This window comes from Aquarana catesbeiana, linkage group LG01 (assembly GCF_042186555.1).
Source record: "Aquarana catesbeiana isolate 2022-GZ linkage group LG01, ASM4218655v1, whole genome shotgun sequence".
Taxonomy (NCBI): Eukaryota; Metazoa; Chordata; class Amphibia; order Anura; family Ranidae; genus Aquarana; species Aquarana catesbeiana.
Window position 1 is genome coordinate 501099638 of NC_133324.1, and position 21875 is coordinate 501121512.

The 21875-nt window shown below is 41.8% G+C and overlaps 1 protein-coding gene across 2 annotated transcripts in view; it reads right to left on the minus strand.

Moving 5' to 3' along the window:
* Positions 1–21875, minus strand: part of CPAMD8 (C3 and PZP like alpha-2-macroglobulin domain containing 8) — a 424223-nt gene that overhangs the window by 15855 nt on the left and 386493 nt on the right. For both annotated transcript variants that reach the window (XM_073592930.1, XM_073592923.1), the window contains exons 39-41: positions 19175–19285; positions 9849–10061; positions 6112–6177 (exon numbers count right to left, since the gene is read on the minus strand). In XM_073592930.1, the coding sequence (XP_073449031.1) occupies positions 6112–6177; positions 9849–10061; positions 19175–19285 (390 nt within the window). The remainder of the gene's footprint in view (positions 1–6111; positions 6178–9848; positions 10062–19174; positions 19286–21875) is intronic.

A 21875-nucleotide genomic window follows, 5' to 3' on the forward strand; every position in this document is an offset into this window, starting at 1 on the left:
TGTATAACTCATCACTTGTCCCTGCGGGAAACAGTACGTGGGGAGGACCATACGTACATTTGCCATAAGGGTTAATGAACACATTAAGGCCATCAAAAAAGGACGCACTAACCATAGCGTGCCCAATCACTACCTGCTTCACCACAATCAGAACCCAATAGGTACTAAGTTTCAAATTATAGACAAATTTGTACCTCATTGGGGGGAGTCGAATATAAGGGGAGTATCTAGGCTTGAGACCTTTTGGATACACCAGCTGAGATGTTACACGCCACACGGACTTAACGTGGAGTGGGACATCAATTCTTTTATTAACCAGTCATGATTTGGATATTTTAGGAGAGGGTCTCTTTTTTTTTCCTGTACGATATATTATTTTATAGCGTGAATTTCTGATTCGCATTTTTTACTCTTTATTATTATTATTTTTCCAACATATTTTTTATTAAAAATTAATAAATTGCTTTTGATTTTCTCTGTCCCCTTCCAATTCGTGGATTCGAATTGGTTGGTACACACTTTTAGTCACATGAGTTGTTTGAATTAGTAGCCCCTCTTTTTTCCTAATATCGAGCCATACAGGTCCTGATATTTAATTGTAATAGGGAGATGTGAGGTGTATTTTTTAATGTTCCCACTTTTTTGGGTCATAATTATTTGACCATTCCTTATTCGCTATTGCCATTGCTATTTGTATTTTTATTGTGATTGCTATTTTTATATTTTTTAGAAATTTTGTTACTTTTTCATAATTAAGTTTGGATTGGCATGCTGACTTCCCAGATGAACAGTTGAGACTGTGTATTTACGGTCTACAGATCAATTTTTTATACTTATAATTGAGACAACTGGTGGCGGCGTAAGCGGAAAATACTGAAATTAACCTTTTTACTTCACTTCCTGCCCTGATGACTCATTTGGAACGCATATGCGCTCCAACGATGTTATAGTTGTGTTCCGGTTCCTGGTTCTCGATGATGACACACACCCCAGGCACATCGGGCGTCGACACGTGACGCGTGTCACGTGACGCCATCAGCCCAGCTGGCTTGTATCTGGTTAGTTACGGAGGAACTGACGTTTTGCCGTTAGCCCAGCTGGCTTGTATCTGGTTGGTTGCGGTGGCACTGACATTTCCCAAGTGTGAGAGCACCATCGGATTGGAGGGCCACATCGAGGCATGGTTATGTGGGTTAGGCGCCCCGCACCTATTGGCTAGATACATGAACACACGATCCTGTATTGGGACGCATGCCGTAGATCCAGGAAGTCAGTCTGCACGCTGTGAATACAGCTGTTCATGTGCCACAAATTAAATACCTGTATATAAGCGTGGTAGGGGCAAGAAGGTACATACCCCAGCAGAAGTCTTATCAGACGAAACGCGTAGGCTCGTTTTTGCTGTACCCAGCCACCTGTTTACCACGCTTCTATAAGATTGGAAAAAATTTTTAATATTTTTGGAATCGATTCTATTTGGATATGCCTGTATTGATGATCGGATGACTCTGATGTGTCCAATAAACTGATTTTTCGGATTTACATGATGTGGAGGCTCCCTGTTTTTGTTTTTCTATATATAGTGATTACACCGCTAAGCTAGAAGATCTCACCAGCCACCTGGGTCGATACCTGATCCATAACGGAGGAGGAGGATTCCGTCCCCACACACCTCATCTGCACTGTCATTTGGTGTATGACAGCCTAAGCTTTGATGACTCACCGCCTCCGGCTTGTGAGTCCACCAATGCTGGTAAGAGTACCTCATCTTTTCTCTATGTTGGGGATCGCCACTGGGAAGAACAGTATTTCACCCCTGGTCCATCATCTTTTGGTTTGAACAGCATATGAAGCATTATGGGACTGTCACTTTTTAATTGTTGAACCCATTAGAGGAATCAGATTACTACATCTGATTTTCATATATGTTTTTGATGCTAGCACGGTTTTATTTGGTACATTTTGCATATTGTTTTTTCACTTCACTAACCTTCTTTGTCACAGCCTGATTTGAATATTGACTTATGTTCACCTGCATAAAGGGGTTGTTTTATGCTCATTATTTAATGTGACCTATACACACTTACTCACTTTGCCATATTGGCATATGTAACACTAACTTAATATATTTTTTGGGTGAGATTTTAGGTCATCACCCTTGTTGTATATGGATTGTTCTACACACGGTAACCTCCCCTTTTGGGGCCACCGCCCTAGTTGGTTTGACACTGCATTAGCACTACACTTTACTATTTTTTATCACCCGTACACAATTTGTCTGATTGTAGTGTTAGCTGCTTTTCCTTTCGTGTATGATTGGCGCGGTACTATTCTTCTATTTTTTGGCTCAGCAACTATTGCCCAGTTGTTGCTCCATGGTGAGACTTTAATACTGGTTCTAATATAGATCTAGTCACTGTTGTCAATCCAAGCTTTATCCCGTGTTGAGTCCTGATGAAGGGGAAGTGGTGTTTTATCCAAAATGCTTGGCTGCTTTTATGATGTATTTACCAACAAAAATTATCTTGGACTCTTTCATTCAGTTTTTGGTCTGGCACTCCTTTCTGCATTCCTATGGTTTAAGAAATAAAAACCTGACAGAGGTGCTAACCCTTACCTAACTCTATTCAAAATTTAAAACAAAAGATTTGGCTTTAGATACACTTAAGCCTTTCATCTTTGACTTTGTTCCCAGCAACCTCTTGATCCATCTCTCTTCTCTAGCTGCTTTCCTGTGTGGATTTTCATCTACTTTTTCCGCTTCTTATTGGAGTTTTTTTTTTCTTCTGTTTTAGTTACTCCCTGTTTCCCCTTACGTCAGCTCCAGGTTCTGTTTCTCGTTCTGTTGTCAGCAAGGCAATCTAGAAGGCTCCATATTGGTAGTGCCCTCAAGTCCATCCTCACCAGGAGAGGCTCTGGAGAACACCAGACTCTACCAGATCTTTCATCTCAGTAATAGTCTTTCACTGTCTCTGAGTTACTTTTTAGTATTGACCATGGCCTCAGCTTTAACCAAGTTTCTGCTAGTTATATACTTTTCTATAGAATCCTTACGTGCCATGGCTACATCTTGCAATCCTTCTAGGTGTCACCAATTTCTGTTAACCAAGAGGGCTGCTGGTCATTATAGCCATTTAACTATGAAAAGAAAGGATTGTGCCAGCATACAGTGCATGCAAAAAAAATTCACAACGCTTCACTTTTTCCACATTTTGTTACATAGTTACATAGTAGGTGAGGTTGAAAAAAGACACAGGTCCAACCTATGTGTGTGATTATATGTCAGTATTACATATATCCCTGTATGTTGCAGTTGTTCAGGTGCTTATCAGTTTTTGGAAAATATCAATGCCCCCCGCTGAAACCACCGCCTGTGGAAGAGAATTCCACATCCTTGCCGCTCTTGCAGTAAAGAACCCTCTACGTAGTTTAAGGTTAAACCTCTTTTCTTCTAATTTTAATGAGTGGCCACGTGTCTTGTTAAACTCCCTTCCGCGAAAAAAGTTTATCCCTATTGTGGGGTCACCAGTATGTTATTTATATATTGAAATCACCTCTCAAGCGTCTCTTCTCCAGAGAGAATAAGTTCAGTTCTTGCAACCTTTCCTCAAAACAAATATTCTTCAGACCCTTTATTAGCTTAGTTGCCCTTCTTTGTACTCGCTCCATTTCCAGTACATCCTTCCTGAGGACTGGTGCCTTTTTCCCAAATGGATTAAATGAATTATTTTCCTCAAAATTCTACAAACAATTCCCCATAATGACAATGTGAAAGATGTTTGTTTGAAATCTTTGCAAATTTATTAAAAAACAAACAAAAAAAAACCCAAAAACAAATGTACATAAGTATTCACAGTCATTGCTCAATACTTTGTTGAAGCACCTTTGGCACCAATTACACCCTCAAGTCTTTTTGAGTATGATGCTACAAGCTTCGCACACCATTTTTTAGGCAGTTTCTCCTATTCTTCTTTGCAGGACCTCTCAAGCTCTATCAGATTGGATGGGAAGCATTGCTGCACAGCCATTTTCAGATCTCTCCTAAGAGATGTTCAATTGAGTTCAAGTTTGGGCTCTTGCTGGGCCACTCAAGGACATTCACAGTTTCCCCGTAGCTGCCACTCCTTTGTTATCTTGGCTGTGTGTTTAGGGTCATTGTCCTGTTGGAAGAAGAACCTTCGCCCCAGTCTGAGGTCCAGGGCGCTCTGGACCAGGTTTACATCAAGGATGTCTCTGTACATTGCTGCATTCATCTCTGCCTCGATCCTCACTAGTCTCCCAGTTCCTGCCGCTGAAAAACATCCCCACAGCATGATACTGCATGCTTCATGTAGGGATGGTATTGGCCAGGTGATGAGTGTTGCCTGGTTTCCTCCAGACATGATGCTTGCCATTCAGGCCAAAGATTTCAGGTGCCTTTTGGCAAACTCCAGACAAGCTGTCATGTGCCTTTTACTGGCCACTCTACCATACAGGCCTAATTGGTGGATTGTTGCACAGATGGTTGTTCTTCTGGAAGGTTCTCCTCTCTCCACAGAGAAACGCTGGAGCTCTGTCAGAGTGGCCATCGGGTTCTTGGTCACCTCCCTGACTAAGGCCCTTCTCCCCCGATCACTCAGTTTAGCTGGGCGGCCCACTCTAGGCAAGGCCGGTGCTACCACTAGGCAAACTATGCAGCCGCCTAGGGTCCCCGGGCACTGGTGTTCCTACTCACTTCTCTCTGCAGCAAGCAACCAAGTCTCAGCATCAGCGGGCAGCCGCTGCTCTGTTCGCACATAGTGTCAGAGGCGCAGCAGCAGCGGAGGACTGTGTCTGTGTCCCGACTCCCGAATGAATGGAAGCAAGCAAACATTCATTGATGGACGCTGGTGAGCCTGCATTTGATGGGCTCTGGTGAGGCTGCATTTGATGGGTGCTGGTAGGCTGCATTTGATGGGTGCTGGTAGGCTGCATTTGATGGGCGCTGGTGAGGCTGCATTTGATGGGCGCTGGTAGGCTGCATTTGATGGGCACTGGTGATGCTGTATTTGATGGGCGCTGGTGAGGCTGCATTTGATGGGTGCTGGTGAGGCTGCATTTGATGGGCGCTGGTGAGGCTGCATTTGATGGGCGCTGGTGAGGCTGCATTGATGGGCGCTAGTAGACTGCTTTTGATGGGCGCTGGTGAGGCTGCATTTGATGGGCGCTGGTGTGGCTGCATTTGATGGACGCTTGTGAGGCTGCATTCATGGGTGCTGGTGAGGTTGCATTTGACGGCGCTGGTGAGGCTGCATTTGATGGGCACTTCGTTAAAAAGGTGGGGTATACATGGGCAGGACAAAGGGGGTGGAGTCAGAGGTGGAGCCAAGGAGGTGTGGCAAAATGAGGTTTCGCCTAAAGTGTCAAAAATCCTTGCACCAGCCCTGACTCTAGGAAGAGTCCTGGTGGTTCCAAACGTATTCCATTTTCGGATGATGAAAATGTGCTCATTGGGACCTTTAATGCTGCAGAAAATTTTCTGTACCCTTCCCTCTCAGACCATGAGATCTGTGCCTCGATACAACCCTGTCTCGGAGGTCTACAGGCAATTCCTGGGACTTCATGGCTTGGTTTGTGCTCTGACATGCACTGTTAACTGTAGGACCTTATATGGACAGGTGTGTGCCTTTCCAAATCATGTCCAATCAACTGAATTTACCACAGGTGGTTTTCAGTCAAGTTGTAGAAACATCTCAAGGATGATCAGTGGAAACAGGATGCACCTGAGCTCAATTTTAGTGCCATGACAAAGGCTGTGAATACTTATGTACATATGATTTTTTCATTTTTTATTTTTACTAAATTTGCAAAGATTTCAAACAAACGTCTTTCATGTTGTCATTATGGCATATTGTTTGTAGAATTTTGAGGAAAATAATGAATTTAATACATATTGAAATAAGGCTGTAAAATAACAAAATGTGGAAAAAGTGAAGCGCTGTGAATACTTTCCGGATGCACTGTAAAAATCTTTCCTGTTGGGAACAAAGAGACTGCACATTCTATTTAACGTACTGTATGTGGTGTTAAGTAACACGTGTTCTATTAACAAATGTGGTCTGAAGAAAGCTAAAAATGGGTATATAAATATACCAGTTTTCTCTTGAAATGGTTCTGGTAATGTAACACTGTCAGTTTCCTCTTCAGAGGTATTTTCTTCTGCAGAAAAAGAAAAGGTATGCTATTATAGAACAGGAAAAAAACACATGTAGGCTTTTAAAGAACAAACACAAAACACAATTTGATCAGATGTGTAAAGTACAAAGTACTTTTTCTTATGTGTACATTTCAGCTAAAAATAAAAATCAGCCCAAAGAATATATGCACCAGACTTTTCCAAGGTTAAACTCTGTTTTGTCTTGTTGTTGTGGCCACCTGCTTAAAAATGCCTTGCTGCCACTAATCTGATGTTTGGGAAGTATCACCCCCTGCTCAATTTGAAATGGCATGTGGAATTCATGATCCCACCCACCCACTGCTGAGTTAACCACTTGACCACTGGGCACTTAAATCCCCTTCCTAACAGACCAATTTTCAGCTTTCGTTGCTCTTACATTTTGAATGACAATTACTCAGTCATGCAACACTGTACCTATATGAATTTTTTGTCTTTTTTTTCACACAAATAGACCTTTCTTTTGGTGGTATTTAATCACCTCTGGGTTTTTTATTTTTTGCGCTATAAAAGAAAAAAAAGACCGAAAATTCTGTTCTTAGTTTTTGTTATAAAATTTTGCCATTGATCACACCTAAAGTACTAGCAGCCTATCTCATTTCTTGAGACCCTAACAAGCCAGGAAAGTACAAATACCCCCCCAAATGACCCCTTTTTGGAAAGTAGACATTCCAAGGTATTTAGTAAGAGGCATGGTGAGTTTTTTGAAGTTGTAATGTATTCCCACAATTCTTTGCAAAATCAAGATTTTTTTTTCTTTTTTTTTTCACAAAATTGTTATATTAGCAGGTTATTTATAACACAGCATATGCATAGCACAAATTACACCCCAAAACACATTCTACTACTCCTCCTGAGTATGGCGATACCACATGTGTGAGACTTTTACACAGCCTGGCCACATACAGAGGCGCAACATGCACGGAGCACTGCCAGGTGTTCTTGGAGCATAAATTATACATATAATTTCTTGACTACCTCTTACACTTTTGAAGGCCATGGAGCACCAGGACAATGGAAAAGCCCCAAAAATGACCCCATTGGGGAAAGAAAACAACCCAACGTATAATCTATGAGCCATAGTGAGTCTTTTGAACATGTCATTTTTTTCTACAAGTTTCTGGAAAATGTGTAAAGAAAATGAGAACGCATTTTTTTTTTTTTTTTACAAAAAGTTGTCCATTTATACAATATTTCTAACACATAGCATGTACATAACAAAAATTACACCCCAAAATAGATTCTCCTACTCCTTCCGAGTGCGGTGATACCACATGTGAGACTTTTACACAGCCTGGCCACATAGAGAGGCCCAACATGCAGGGAGCACCATCAGGCGTTCTAGGGGCATAAATGTCAAATGCAATTTGACTACCTATTACACTTTTGTGAGGCACTCTAGTGGCATGGATGAGAACTGATGTGGCATGGATGAGCATGAATGGGGATGGATGAGCCATGGATGGGGATGGCTGAGTATGGATGGGATGACTGAGCATGAATGAGTATGGCTGAGTATGGCTGAGTATGGCTGAGTATGGCTGAGTATGGCTGAGTATGGCTGGGTATGGCTGGGTACGGCTGAGTAGGGATGGGATGGCTGGGTACGGCTGAGTACGGCTGAGTACGGATGGGATGGCTGGGTACGAAAGAATACAGCTGGGTAAGGCTGAATATGGATGGGGGTGGATGTAATGGCTGAGCATGGATGGATGGATGAGCATGGATGAGTATTGCTGAGTATGGATGGATGGCTGAGCATGGATGAGTACTGCTGAGTATGGATGGATGGATGAGCATGGATGAATATTGCTGAGTATGGAGTCGCCCAGTGCCCCTGGACGATGTGACCTATTATAAAACGCGTAGAAAGAAAACAACCCAACGTATAATCTATGAGCCATAGTGAGTCTTTTGAACATGTCATTTTTTTTCTACAAGTTTCTGGAAAATGTGTAAAGAAAATGAGAACGCATTTTTTTTTTTTTTTTACAAAAAGTTGTCCATTTATACAATATTTCTAACACATAGCATGTACATAACAAAAATTACACCCCAAAATAGATTCTCCTACTCCTTCCGAGTGCGGTGATACCACATGTGAGACTTTTACACAGCCTGGCCACATAAAGAGGCCCAACATGCAGGGAGCACCATCAGGCGTTCTAGGGGCATAAATGTCAAATGCAATTTGACTACCTATTACACTTTTGTGAGGCACTCTAGTGGCATGGATGAGAACTGATGTGGCATAGATGAGCATGAATGGGGATGGATGAGCCATGGATGGGGATGGCTGAGTATGGATGGGATGACTGAGCATGAATGAGTATGGCTGAGTATGGCTGGGTATGGCCGGGTACGGCTGGGTAAGGCTGAGTAGGGATGGGATGGCTGGGTACGGCTGAGTACGGATGGGATGGCTGGGTACAAAAGAATACAGCTGGGTAAGGCTGAATATGGATGGGGGTGGATGTAATGGCTGAGCATGGATGGATGGATGAGCATGGATGAGTATTGCTGAGTATGGATGGATGGCTGAGCATGGATGAGTACTGCTGAGTATGGATGGATGGATGAGCATGGATGAATATTGCTGAGTATGGAGTCGTCCAGTGCCCCTGGACGATGTGACCTATTATGAAACGCGTAAGACGGAGCGACACGCTGACGTCACCTCGTGTTGCTATTGATCGTTCCAGAAGGACGGGTTGGTCTGTGTGCTACCAGCCGGCGCACCAGGCATTAAGGCTTGTTTTCTGCTTTCCTATGTAAGTGCAATATTGTATTTTATTATTCAATAAACTATGAAGGTTTTACACTATGGAGCACTTATATCTTTCCATGCCATGCACATCTATCCATGATTTTGAAACGACATGAGGAGAGTTTGAGCGTCAGGAGTTTCGCTGGGTGTTTCTGGAGATCGCAACATTATCCCCAATCTATTGAGGATAACTGATATACCTGATATGCTCTGGAAGGCTTTTCTATACGCAGGCTTCCCTTGATCCTCTGTAGCAGGGGATCATGGGCTTCTGGTAAGCAGTAACCCCTTACTTACCAGTGGTGGATTTCTTCACTAGTTTTCCTTTAATTTTGAAGATTGCACCGTCTATGGATAGACTTTTACTGTTCACGGTGATATTGCCGTGTAGGCTCTTTGGACACTATTTTTGGTTTATTTATTTGTCATGAGATCACTTTTTGGACAATTTCACACATTATAGGTGTTTTGCCAACTTTTCATTTTAATTTTGTTTAGTTTTTATATGATTTCACCTATTGGGTTTTATGACCATTTCAATAATAGGTCGGTGTATGAGCACACACTTATTCTATATACAATTTTCATATGTTTAGCGCAATTCTATGGTTTCCAATAATAAATATAAAAGTCTATAGCAGTAGTCCACAGTATATTGAGTAACTGTACATAACTTGCTAAATAGCTAATGGGAGCATCAGCTGAAAAATAATAGCTGGATGGCTGAAATCATATATACTGTAAACAAATTACCAAGGACCTTAAGGTACAGCAAGACTTAAAGGGAAACTAAAACAAAGTTACATTTTAAAATGCCAATGACAGAAACGTTCATAAAATATGCCAAATATATACACTTTCAAATATTTGTTCATTTAATGAAAATACCTGGTACACACTGTGACATTGCCACTTGCTCTTTTTTGGTGTTATTTCTGCATCCTGCAACTTCCATCTGACACTGGTTTTGATAAATTACACCATCAGATCCACAAACAGGTTCACCATCATATCCACAATCTCGGTAGCACATGCACCGCTCAAAACGTTCCTCTTCAGGGCAGAAATACCCACCACTGCAGGGACCAGAAGGGGTAAATCCTGTAGAAAAGATAACGTCACAGTTACTGTAGCTGGGGTTAATTTCAGATTGATGTTCATTTTCAATACAAACTGAAACTTCAGTTTTGGTTGAGTACTGATGCACTAAATCACTTGGGCTATTTGCTTACCTAAATGACTCTAGTACTGAGGTTTTCTTAGTAATTTGTTTCTTTGTAACAATAAACAGGGCCCATAGTGTTTTAAACGCACAAAATAAAGAAACAATAAAAAAAACATAAACACCAAAACAATTCTTTTCATATTGCAGCTTACCTGTTATTATAAGGCCTGGTTCACACATATGCAGGTTGCAGTTTGCATATTCCAGGTGCATTTTGCGTTTTTCAACACACACTTTTGATCCATTGAAGTCTATGGAAGCAAAAACCAGAAAAAAGTTCCTGGCCCTTTCCATAAAATGCACAGATGTGAACTACATCCAAAGGAAACCATGTTAAATGGACTGTAGTGTGTTTCTGCAAAACTGAAAACGCACTAAAAAATGCATAGGGGTAAACAAGGCCTCAGTGGTGGCCGAATTCCTTTTTTTTAAGCTTTTCTTAAATTATTCTCACCTGTTGATCCAGTAAGTTGTTTTTCAACTTCCTTTAATAGACCAAGCCATCCAGCAAAAGTGGCAGTTAAGAGTTTGAGACATTGACAAGTGTACTTACAATGGTCAGCTTTTATAATTTATGTAAAACCTTTAGCCCGGGTTCACACCTATGCGAATTAGATGTGCGTTTCCCCACATCTAATTCGCATAGTAGGAGAATGTGACTGGCTCCCTATGAAGGAGCGCACTGCACAAAAATGCTGTGCGTTATTGGCACCTTTTCAGGGCCGAATTCAGGCATAGAATCGGCCCTGATTCGTCCCTGAAACGGGGAACAGGGACGCACAGCGCTCCTGTGCGATCCGCAGCCCGGTATAGTGTGAACCCGGGCTTATACCAAAAGGAAAAAAAGCTGTTGCTGTAACTGCTTTAAAAGGGTTAGCTAGAGCTTGGCTTTAATCTGATAGTCAAGGCCATCTAAATCTGCTAGCCCAACACTACCTTCTCCCCAGAATGACAATGCTGCTGTCCAAAGGTGTTGTTATGACTCCTGTGGCGTGGAGACACCCTAAGGCTCGATTCACACCTATGCATGTTGCTTTGGAGCGTTTTTGGAGGTTTTTTTTTCATGCTTGCCACGTTTTTGAGCAGCGTTTTTGCAGCGTTTTTGCGGCGTTTTTGCCGCGATTTGCGTTTTTTTTTTTTTTTTTTACAGTTTTTTTTTTACAGTCTAAAAAAAAAATTTAAAAAAAATTAAAAAAAAAAAAAAAAAAAAAAAACGGCAAAAACGCATCAAAAACGCTGCAAAAACGGTGCACTTGCGTTTTTGATGCTTGTCCATTGAATTCTATTACATGCAAAACGCTGCATTTTGCATGAAAAAAAGTCCCTGACCCTTTCCAAAAATGCAGAGAAACAAAAAAGCATTGATGTGAACATGTTCCATAGGAACCCATGTTAAAAAATTCCCGTGCATTTCTGCAAAATGCATCAAAAAACGCGCTAGTGTGAATGGAGCCTAAGACAGGAAGTGTGATACTGGCTGGATCACTAGGTCAAAATAAAGTTTAAAAAAGGAAAACGAATGCAGTCATCACATTTAAGGATGGTAAGCTGCAGTATATTACAGATTTGTTTTATACATTTCAATGTCAGCCTCCATGGCTGCTTATACTTGCCTGGGCACCCTGGTTGAAAAAGGCTGGTCTAATGACATACTGCCATGGACAGGTCTTGAGGCCCTGGGTTTACATGAACTGGGTTGAATGACACTGGGAGGACATTTAACCTAGAAAAAGACCGTTGGTGGATGGCAGAGTGCTGGAGGCAGGGAAAAAACTGAGGCAAGAACTACTTTTTTTTACTAGATGCTAGCGAATATAACTTTTTAAAAAGTGTGCTAAAGCTAAACTTTAAAATGTAAGTATTGTGTGGCTCCCCCTCTACCGCATATTACAGGATGTTTAGTATTGGGAAAAGGAAGGGGTAGTGAAAAGTAGAGTCCATTGATGTCCTAACATATAATGCAGGACCTCCACTTACCCTGTGCCACTGGCCATGGTGGTTCATGGGTTCTCCCATTTCTCAGAGGAGCCGATACCGCAGTAACTTCAAGATGCTGAGGGAGAGGAGCTCCAGGAACATCCATTCTCCCAATCTTCTCTGCAATGAATGAACCTGGAAACTATTTGCATTTGGCACTTCCGGTTTCAGTTCATTCATTCCCTGGCTACTGTGGTCAGGGAAGCAGCTAATAAAGCACGATCTGTGCTTGGGTTTCATTATCTGCAGTTGAGGGCACAGGAGACATTGGTTTCTTTGTAAAGAGAACCTGTCACCTGCCCATGCTATCAATCCATGTTAGTGCTTGTTAAAAGAGCACCAGGTGCACGATGCCTGGTAATCAAATTCTGCCCCACAAGAAGGGTGTGCTTCTCCAGGCAAGGGAAAGGTCTAATAAAAACAGGCATAACAGTGTCAAGGCCATTTAGTCTAACCACTTGAAGACCAGGCTTTTTCTGGCACTTTTTGTTTACAAGTTTAAATCAGTATTTTTTGGTAGAAAATTACTTAAAACCCCCAAACTTTATACTTTTTTTTTTAGCAGAGTCCCTAGGGAATAAAATGGCGATTGTTGCAATTTTTTATGTCACGTGATGTTTGCGCAGCGGTTTTGCAAACACGATTTTTTTGAAAAAAAAAAACACTTTACTGATAAAAAAAGCACAATATATACAGTTGTGCTCATACGTTTACTTACCCTTGCAGAATTTATGATTTCTTGGCCATTTTTGAGAACATGAATGATAACACAAAAACTTTTCATTCACTTATGGTTAGTGTTTGGCTGAAGCCATTTATTATCAGTCAACTGTGTTTACTCTTTTTAAATCATAATGACAACAGAAACTACCCAAATGACCCTGATCAAAAGTTTACATACCCCAGTTCTTAATACCATGTATTGCCCCCTTTAACATCAATGACAGCTTGAAGTCTTTGTGGTATTTGTGAATGAGGCTCTTTCATCATAGTCCTTGTTGACTCCTCTCCAAATGTTGCATTTACAGTTGTGGTCAAAACGCTCAATTTTGGTCTCATCACTCCAAATGACTTTATGCCAGAAGGTTTGAGGCTTGTCTCTGTGCTGTTTGGCGTATTGTAAGCAGGATACTTTGTGGCATTTGTGTAGTAATGGCTATCTTCTGGTGACTCGACCATGCAGCCCATCTTTCTTCAAGTGCCTCCTTATTGTGCATCTTGAAACAGCCATACCACATGTTTTCAGAAAGTCCTGTATTTCACCTGAAGTTATTTGTGGGTTTTTCTTTGCATCCCAAATAATTTTCCTGGCAGTTGTGGCTGACATTTCACTTGGTCTACCTGACAGTGATTTGGTTTCAACAGAACCCCTCAATTTCCACTTCTTGATTAGAGTTTGAGCACTGCTGATTCTCCAAGGCATTCTTAATTCCTTGGATATCTTTTTATATCCCTTTCCTGTTTTATAGAGTTCAACTACCTTTTCCCACAGATCATTTGACAATTCTTTTGCTTTCCCCATGACTCAGAATCCAGAAATGTCAGTGCAGCGCTGGATGAAAGATGCAAGGGTCTGTCAGGAGTCCAGAAACTCATTGACCTTTTATACACACACACTAATTTTAAGCAAACAGATCACAGGTGAGGATGGATACCTTTAATAGCCATTCAAACCTCTTTGTGTCAACCTGTGTGCATGTTATCAGGCCAAAATCACCAGGGTATATAAACTTTTGATCAGGGTCATTTGGGTAGTTTCTGTTGTCATTATGATTTAAAAAGAGTAAACACAGCTGACTGATAATAAATGGCTTCAGCCAAACACTAACCATGAGTGAAAGAAAGGTTTTTCTGATATCATTCATATTCTCTGAAAAATGGCCAAGAAATCATAAATTCTGCCAGGGTATGTAAACTTATGAGCACAACTGTATATCCCAATTTGTTTGTAAAATGTGAAAGATGATGATATGTCGAGTAAATAAATACCTAACATGTCATGCTTTAAAATTGCACATGCTTGAGGAATGGCAACAAACTATGGTACTTAAAAATCTCCATAGGTGGCGCTTTAAACGCATTTACAGGTTATCTGTTTAGCGTTACAGAGGAGGTCTAGTGCTAGAATCATTGCTCTCACTCTAATGTTCATGGTGATACCTCACATGTATGGTGCAAATACCATTTATATCTGTGTGTGCGACTTACGTAGGCGATCACTTCTGTACTTGTAAACATCCCTTGTAATAGAAATAAGGATAAAGGTCCTCTTTATGGATAGATCTGGGGCCAAAAAGACTCCAATCTCCCCTTTACCCTTAAAACAAAAAAAAAAACAAAACAAAAAAAAAAACTTTTACTTCCAGCCTGGACCAGAAGTGATGTCATGACATTGACAGTCCTCCAAGGCCATAGAAGCGATCAATCAGGATCTACTTATTGATCGCCTCTGGGACTAGCTGGATGCATCGTCGGATTGTTTCTCGGGCAAACCTGCAGAAACAGTAAGCCCAGAGAAACACCGGCGAGCAACAGGAGGGGGGTAGTCCTCTCCCAGCGATTAAGAAAGCTTTCCAGTAAAATAAAACAATACCGGGTTATGGCTGATATCTTCAGCAATAATCCAGGTAAACCACTTCAAAGCCGCAACATACATATACGTATTTCGGACTTGAACTGGTTAATATATGTTTTAGTTGAGCAGGCTCCAAATCACTTACTTTAAAGTTGATACAAACCCAAACACTAAAATCTCATTTGAAATTTATTACAATAACTTCAAAAGCTGATTTCAATCTTTTTAAATATGCAGCTGTTGTACCTGATGATTGTGCCATGAAGGTCCATATTAAGCCACTGTCAGGGTGATAATTCCCAAATATGTTCCTGCCTTGTCTAACTGTTACATTCACCCCTGGTAGAGACTATTATCCGCAGTGCTGACACACATTGCACAGGCATGGCCCACTGGTTTTACTATCAGGAAGATGGTCATAAGCAATGAGGTGCAGCCAAACAGTGGTTGAAGGAGGTTAAAGAAGAATAGCAGCCCTGAGATTCAAAAAAGGCTAAACAAAGGTGAAAACAGTATTATATGAAAAAGGCCATTGCTGGTAATACAGTAAATATTATCTAGTTAGGGTTTACATCCACTTTAACCTCCACTACCTTGGCTCTCCTTTCTGTGACATAAACGTTTTTATATACATCTATGCTTCAACCATCAGTATGAAAGTAGTATGAACGTTTCAGTAAACAATAACAGGTTGGCCAACAGTAATGAGTTTCTGTGTGTTTAAAAAAGGAAAATAGTGGAAATTGGGAGTCATGAGAGGAAACCATCAGAAATATTCCAAGCCGACATCCAACCTGCTCTAATCACAGCAACTAATACGATTTCTTATTACTAAAGCTGGATAACTGAAACATTTATTCTGTTTGATGGTTGTGTCTTATTGTGCTTGGTACTTTGTTCAATAGAATAATACTTTTATTGGGGCCCAGTTGCCTTTTCTTACAATACAGCACATTCTTTGTATACTTGATGTGACAGGAGGAAGAATTATAGACATTTAGGGGTATTTGTGTTGGGGGTCCCTTATTTTGCTGTTGTTGGCAACAGCTGCTGCTTTGCTCCAATCGGACGAGGGAGCTTTTGAGGGAGAGAAAATTTGAATGTTGGAAGGTTGTCAGAATTTGGAGCTCTGCAGTAATAGACGAAGGAGTGAACATGTGATCTGTAGTAAGGAAGAAAAACCATCACAATGTACTAGCTTTTTGATGTCCCCTGCTCTGGGGGAGCATGGTACTATTTGCTAGGTTTCCCCGGTGACTGAATTTGGCTGTTTATATTTAAGACTTTTGCCAGAAATAAAGTTATTATTTTCTGCATAACCCAATTTTCTGGAAATCTTAATTTCCCAAAAACACATTTAATTCTTTCACCAGAATTTGCTATTCCTCAACATGTATCCCGGGCTCCACTGCCCTCATGCATAGAGTGGAGGGAGCTTAGTGAACATCTATTCACTGATCACATTTCTCTGGTGAATAAATCTGAAGTGAAGAGCATTCTGTCACTTCCCGTTTAGCACTGTCATTTGTAAATGAAAAGTGTGATTTTCTTACTACAAAAAGGCCCTTGATAAGTAAGAAATACCTGAAAGAGTATTGTAGGAAAAATAGTGAAGCCTGACCCAAAGATGGTGTGAGACTACAGCAGAAATGTGAGATAAACAGTGTCAAGACTGCTCCTGAGGAATTCTTTTTTAAATTCCTTTATTTTGTTATAAAGAAGGCATAGATACATAGTCCAGTATAAAGCAGGTCATACATTTTCAGACATTAACACATTTTGATTTCGATAGATTGAAACTGTAAACCAATATCAAGTTATCCACCAACATGTGGGATAGTGCAGGTATGCTCCAGCCAAAAATATTTCTTTTACGTACATAGTAAAGCAAGGTGGCCTACAAATGGGCCTCCTTGCATAAACATTGAACTGATCTTAAACAATATTGTTATGCAATGCAGTGTTTAAACGTTCTTAGACAAATATGTCTTATGATATACTAGTGAATATTTCCGGCTCACCTTAAATAATATATTCTCATTAGTTTCGTTATCGCCGTCACCACGGCTACATGGTGAGCTTATCAATACAGAAAAACATAAAGAGGAGGACAGGATAGAGAATAGAACGGAAAGCAGGGTGGAAGAAAAACGAGGAAGACTTGGAAGGGAAAAGGAGAAGAGAGCCAAGAAGAAAGAGGGTTGGAAGGAAATGGCTGCGACAACGCCCCCCCATCGACCCCACTTGCCAGACCCCAGAGGGGTGTGTGTAGGTACCTGTTTTGATAGTATCTACGGGGTTTTCATCTCAGGTAGCCTGGGTTTGTGTTTGAGCCAACTTCTGTAGATATGCGTTAGTACTGACAAAATATCTCCAGGGTCTCCACTTGTCATTAAATTGTTCCTCCTTGTTTTGCAAAGTTGCAGTCAGTTCCTCCATACGCAGGATACAGTTTACTTTCGAATACCACAGGACCCTGGTTGGTGGAAGGGGTTCACGCCATAGTGCGGGGATACAAGCTCTCGCTGCATTCAGGAGCTGCATTGTCAGTGTTTTCTTGTACTTTCGTGTCGGTCTCGTGGTTAAATGTAGAAGGCATGTAGCTGGGTTATCTTTAAGTTCGACCGAGGTCAAACTTTGAATAGTCGAAGTCACCCCCTCCCAGAAGGGTCTCAGAACCGGACACGACCAGAAGACATGCAGCATACTTCCCACTTCCGCGTCACATCTCCAACATCTATCAGACAACGAAGGGTTCATTTTATGCAACACATATGGGACTCTATACCATCTGGTCAAGATTTTGTATCCCGATTCTTGATAGTGGCTCGCAATCGAGGATTTGTGTGCCAAAACCAAGACCTTCTCCCTTTGTTGTGCGGAAAACTGAATCTCCAGGTCCCTTTCCCATTTCAATAGAAACTCTGGAGTCGAGTCCTCCCCCTGAATAGTGAGGAGACTGTATAAAAATGAGAGCGTGTGCCTTGTTGGTTCCCCAGATTTACATAGGGATTCCAGAGGAGTGCGATCATGAGGGACATAGGGAACTTTCTGAAGAGTCTTCAGAAAGTGCCTAAGCTGCAAGGTGCTGAGACTATCTAGCGGAGGTTCCGTAAGTCTAGAGATAGTGGGAGCAGATGGAAGCTCTCCTTGGGGCCAAACCTCACCCAGGGACTGTCTCTGACAAGCAATCAGTTGTCTCAATCTACGACTTGTAAGTCCGGGGATAAAATCCGGGTTATCTATGATAGGTGTCATGGGGGAGGGTAACAATGATATGTCCGTATTACGGAATATTTTCCTCGCTACCAGGAGAGTGGCTCCTATCAGCGGGTGGGCTTTCAAGTCCGCCGGAGGTGGGGACATAAGCCACGGGGACGAGAGCAAGGGGATAGAGGCATCTTCAATTTCCATTCCTACCCATTGTTTTGAGTCCTTGTTGCAATGCCAATCAACAATCCTGGCAAGGTGTACAGCTCGGTAGTACCGGAAGACGTCCGGGAGACCTATGCCCCCTCTCTCCTTGGGTCTGGTCAGTGTTTGCATTTTTGTTCTGGGAGATTTATGAGACCAGATAAAATCCCTCACGATAGACTGAATTTGCTTAAAGAAGGTCGTTGGTAACTTTATCGGCAATGTTTGGAGTATGTATAAAACCCGGGGTAGGGCCATCATTTTCAGGGCATTACACCGCCCAAACCAGGTCAAAGTAAATTTGTGCCAAGTCTGAAGGTCTATTTTAAGTCTTTGAAGTAAGGGTAAGTAGTTACTTGTATACAGATGTGCCAAGTCCGGAGTGATGTCCACTCCCAGGTAGCGGTTAGATTTTTCCGCCCACCGGAACGGGAAGGATTTGCTCATAGTCGCTGCTTCCGTGGCTGGTATTGTGATATTCAACACTGCGGACTTGGCACAATTGACCTTAAAATTTGATACTTCGCCATACAACCTTAGAGCTGACAAGATGTTGGGCAATGCGATCCGTGGATTGGAGACGAAAAAAATCAGATCGTCGGTAAATGCCGCGATTTTGTGATGTCCTGAGGGCTTCGTGATCCCGGTTATATTGGGATTCCCTCGAACGCTGCACAGGTGCTCCTGAGGAATTGAGAAAGGGAATCTGTAGAGGCACTTGGAACTAATCATGGTAAATAGTAATTATCCTATCTGCGAAAGAGAAGCATCATGTATATGCTGCACAGGTCAGAGTGTATAAGTGTAAGTGAAGGAAGAGTGAGATGGGTCCCGATGTACAAATCAGAATGTCACTGCTAACTCTATTCATCTAGTAAACGTGAGAGGCTCTCGCCCTGCTTGGTGTGTCCAATTATGATCCACCTCTTACAATTGTACCAGGCAGAGAAGACATGACAATTTGGGCCAAAAACTTGAACAGAAAGCAGCATATAGACAATAGGGTAGAGCTAACAGTCTCACCTGTCCACTGATTTGCAGTGCTCTCCACTTCATTACACGTGGTACCATCACACAGCTCTCTAGACAATGGACTGCTCTCACTAGCATTGTAGAATCTGGTAGCTTCAAATGCTGTTGATGAGGTAAAAACATAACCAAGTAATCTATGTAATAAATAGTCACAACAATAAAACTGGCAATGTTAAATACTGTATAATGGTAAGCTATATAGCATATAAAAACAATCTAAGAACATAATTAAAAAAAAAACTCTATATTTGTGGCATACACAAAGCCTAATAGTGACTGCAAACGCAATCTTGCTACTGCAATCAAGTGATGATGCATAGAGCTTAGAAAGCATTCTATCCAGTAAAACGCTAACTAATAAGAACTTTGCTTTATTTGAGATATATAAAGCAATTCCAAACCAGCATATTAGCATATCTAGTGTATATCCAACAAGACACCTTGGCTAATCTGAGGCTGTGCTTTAATTTTTTTGCCTTGTATATTTTACAGCACACAAGACCCATCCAACAGCCATCCCTCAAGAGCCTGCACCAGCATTCCTTTTTTTCCTTTACCTCATTACTGAAGTAAGAAATGTAAATGTTTGTACTTGCATTAAAATCCATTTCTTGGAGTTTGAGTCTTTGAGAGTCACAGCAAGTCAGAGGTTGTTAAGTTATGCTACCGAATACAGGAGGATCTCATACACTGGCAAATAAAAAAAAAGGTGGCCAGCCCAGTTTAATCCCATCTGGTCCCACCATGTTTCAGTTTTGTGGTAAAGCAGTGCAGAATCATAGGCATAGAGAGGGGGGACATCTGTCTCTAAACTAAAAAAAATGATTTAATTGAAAGTCTTTCTTGTCCATTCAGGGACACAGAAATTCAGACACTGTCAGGACAAAAAAAGCCAAAAGCAGCTCAACTGAGGGCTGGACAAAACTAACAGGCCCACGTAAAACAACTGGGGGAGCCGCCTAAAGGACCTTACACCAAAAGCTGGCATCAGATACTGAACACCCAACGGGTAAACTTTGGAGAACATGTGAACAGAAGACCATGATTACTTCCTTATATATATTGCAGTTTAGAAGTCCTTAGAGGTGGTGGCTGCATCTGTTTTCTTTTTCTTTGGCTTTTTATCTCCTTTTATTTTCAACTGGTGATCTGGCCACTAACACACTTCTTATCTTAGGGTTGCTACACCCATTCCTCCATTGTGTCTGAGCGATGTAGCCACCCATGGACAGTAACATTGTCAACCTGTAGAAAGGGTACTGTTCGATGGACTAGTACAGGGATCCTCAAACTACGGCCCTCCAGCTGTTGCGGAACTACGCGTCCCATGAGGCATTGTAAAACTCTGACATTCACAGACATGACTAGGCATGATGGGAATTGTAGTTTCTGAACAACTGGAGGGCCATAGTTTGAAGACCCTTGGACTAGTAGATTTAAATAGACTTTTCATCAGTGACTAACATATAAAAGTCTAATGCCGAGTACACACGACCGGATTTTACGGCATACTTGGTCATACTGGAGTCCATCGAACAATTTGATCGTGTGTGGGCTCCAGCGGACTTTTTTCCCCCAAAAGTTCGACGGACCTAGAAATGAAACATGTTTCAACCGGACTCGAGTCCGGTTGAAAAGTCCGCTCGTCTGTATGCTAGTCCGACAGACAAAAACCGGCGCTAGGGCAGCTACTGGCTACGAACTTCGTTGTTTTAGTCCGGTCGTACGTCATCACGTACGAATCCATCGGACTTTGGTTGATCGTGTGTATGCAAGCCCGTTCATTCGGAAAGTCCGTCGTAAAGTCCGTTGAAAAGTCCGCAGGACAAAGTCTGCCGTAAAGTCTGCTCATGTGTATGCGGCATAAGGCTACATTTGCATGGACGATCTGGTCTGGTGCTAATGACAGGGGCTGGAATCTACTGATTCCTGCAGCTGTTTTTGCCACCTGGTTTGTCCAGCAGTGATCACTACAGGTAATTGCTGGCTGTGCAAGCCACAGATAGCTGCGGATGCCAAAATGTCAATAAAGTATAGATGCTTGGCAGCAAATGTACAGTAGCCTAACTCCAGCTAACACTTTGTAAGAGTTACATAGACAGTTAATTATCTTTTGAGATGAACGATTTAAAACAGTAATAAACCCATAAGCTAACATTTTTTATATTGCAGTTTACCAATTCTTAGATGTGATGGTTGCTGTATAACTTCATTTTCCTGTCGCACAACCTGATAGGACTGGTTAGCTATTAGTTTTAAAGAGGAGTCCACCAAAGCCTTCTCCTTTTTTTCCTCACCTGTTAGGACTGATTGGATAAAGCTTGGACCCCTTATTGCATCACCCCAGCTAGGTTCAGCCTCTCCTGGTTGGAAGTCCCTCGCGGTACAGTCTCTAAAAGAGCTTTTTGCAGGGAACCCCACTCTGATGGTCTCAGGGGTCTATATGTTCTGGTGCCATACAAGCCTTAAACAGGCTTAAACTAACTGCAGCGACCTCCATTTTACCTACCTTCTCACTCTGCCTTGTGTTTCCCTGTCTCCTTTGTGACTTCTAAAATGCAAATGCAATTCATTTTCTCTTCTGTCTCGCCCCGCTTGTTGGGCTTTCTGGTTCCTTGACCTCCTTGCCCTCCTCAGCATGGCGGCCACAGCTGGCTCTGCGCATGCGCGGCCGGAAGTTATGTGGGCGTTA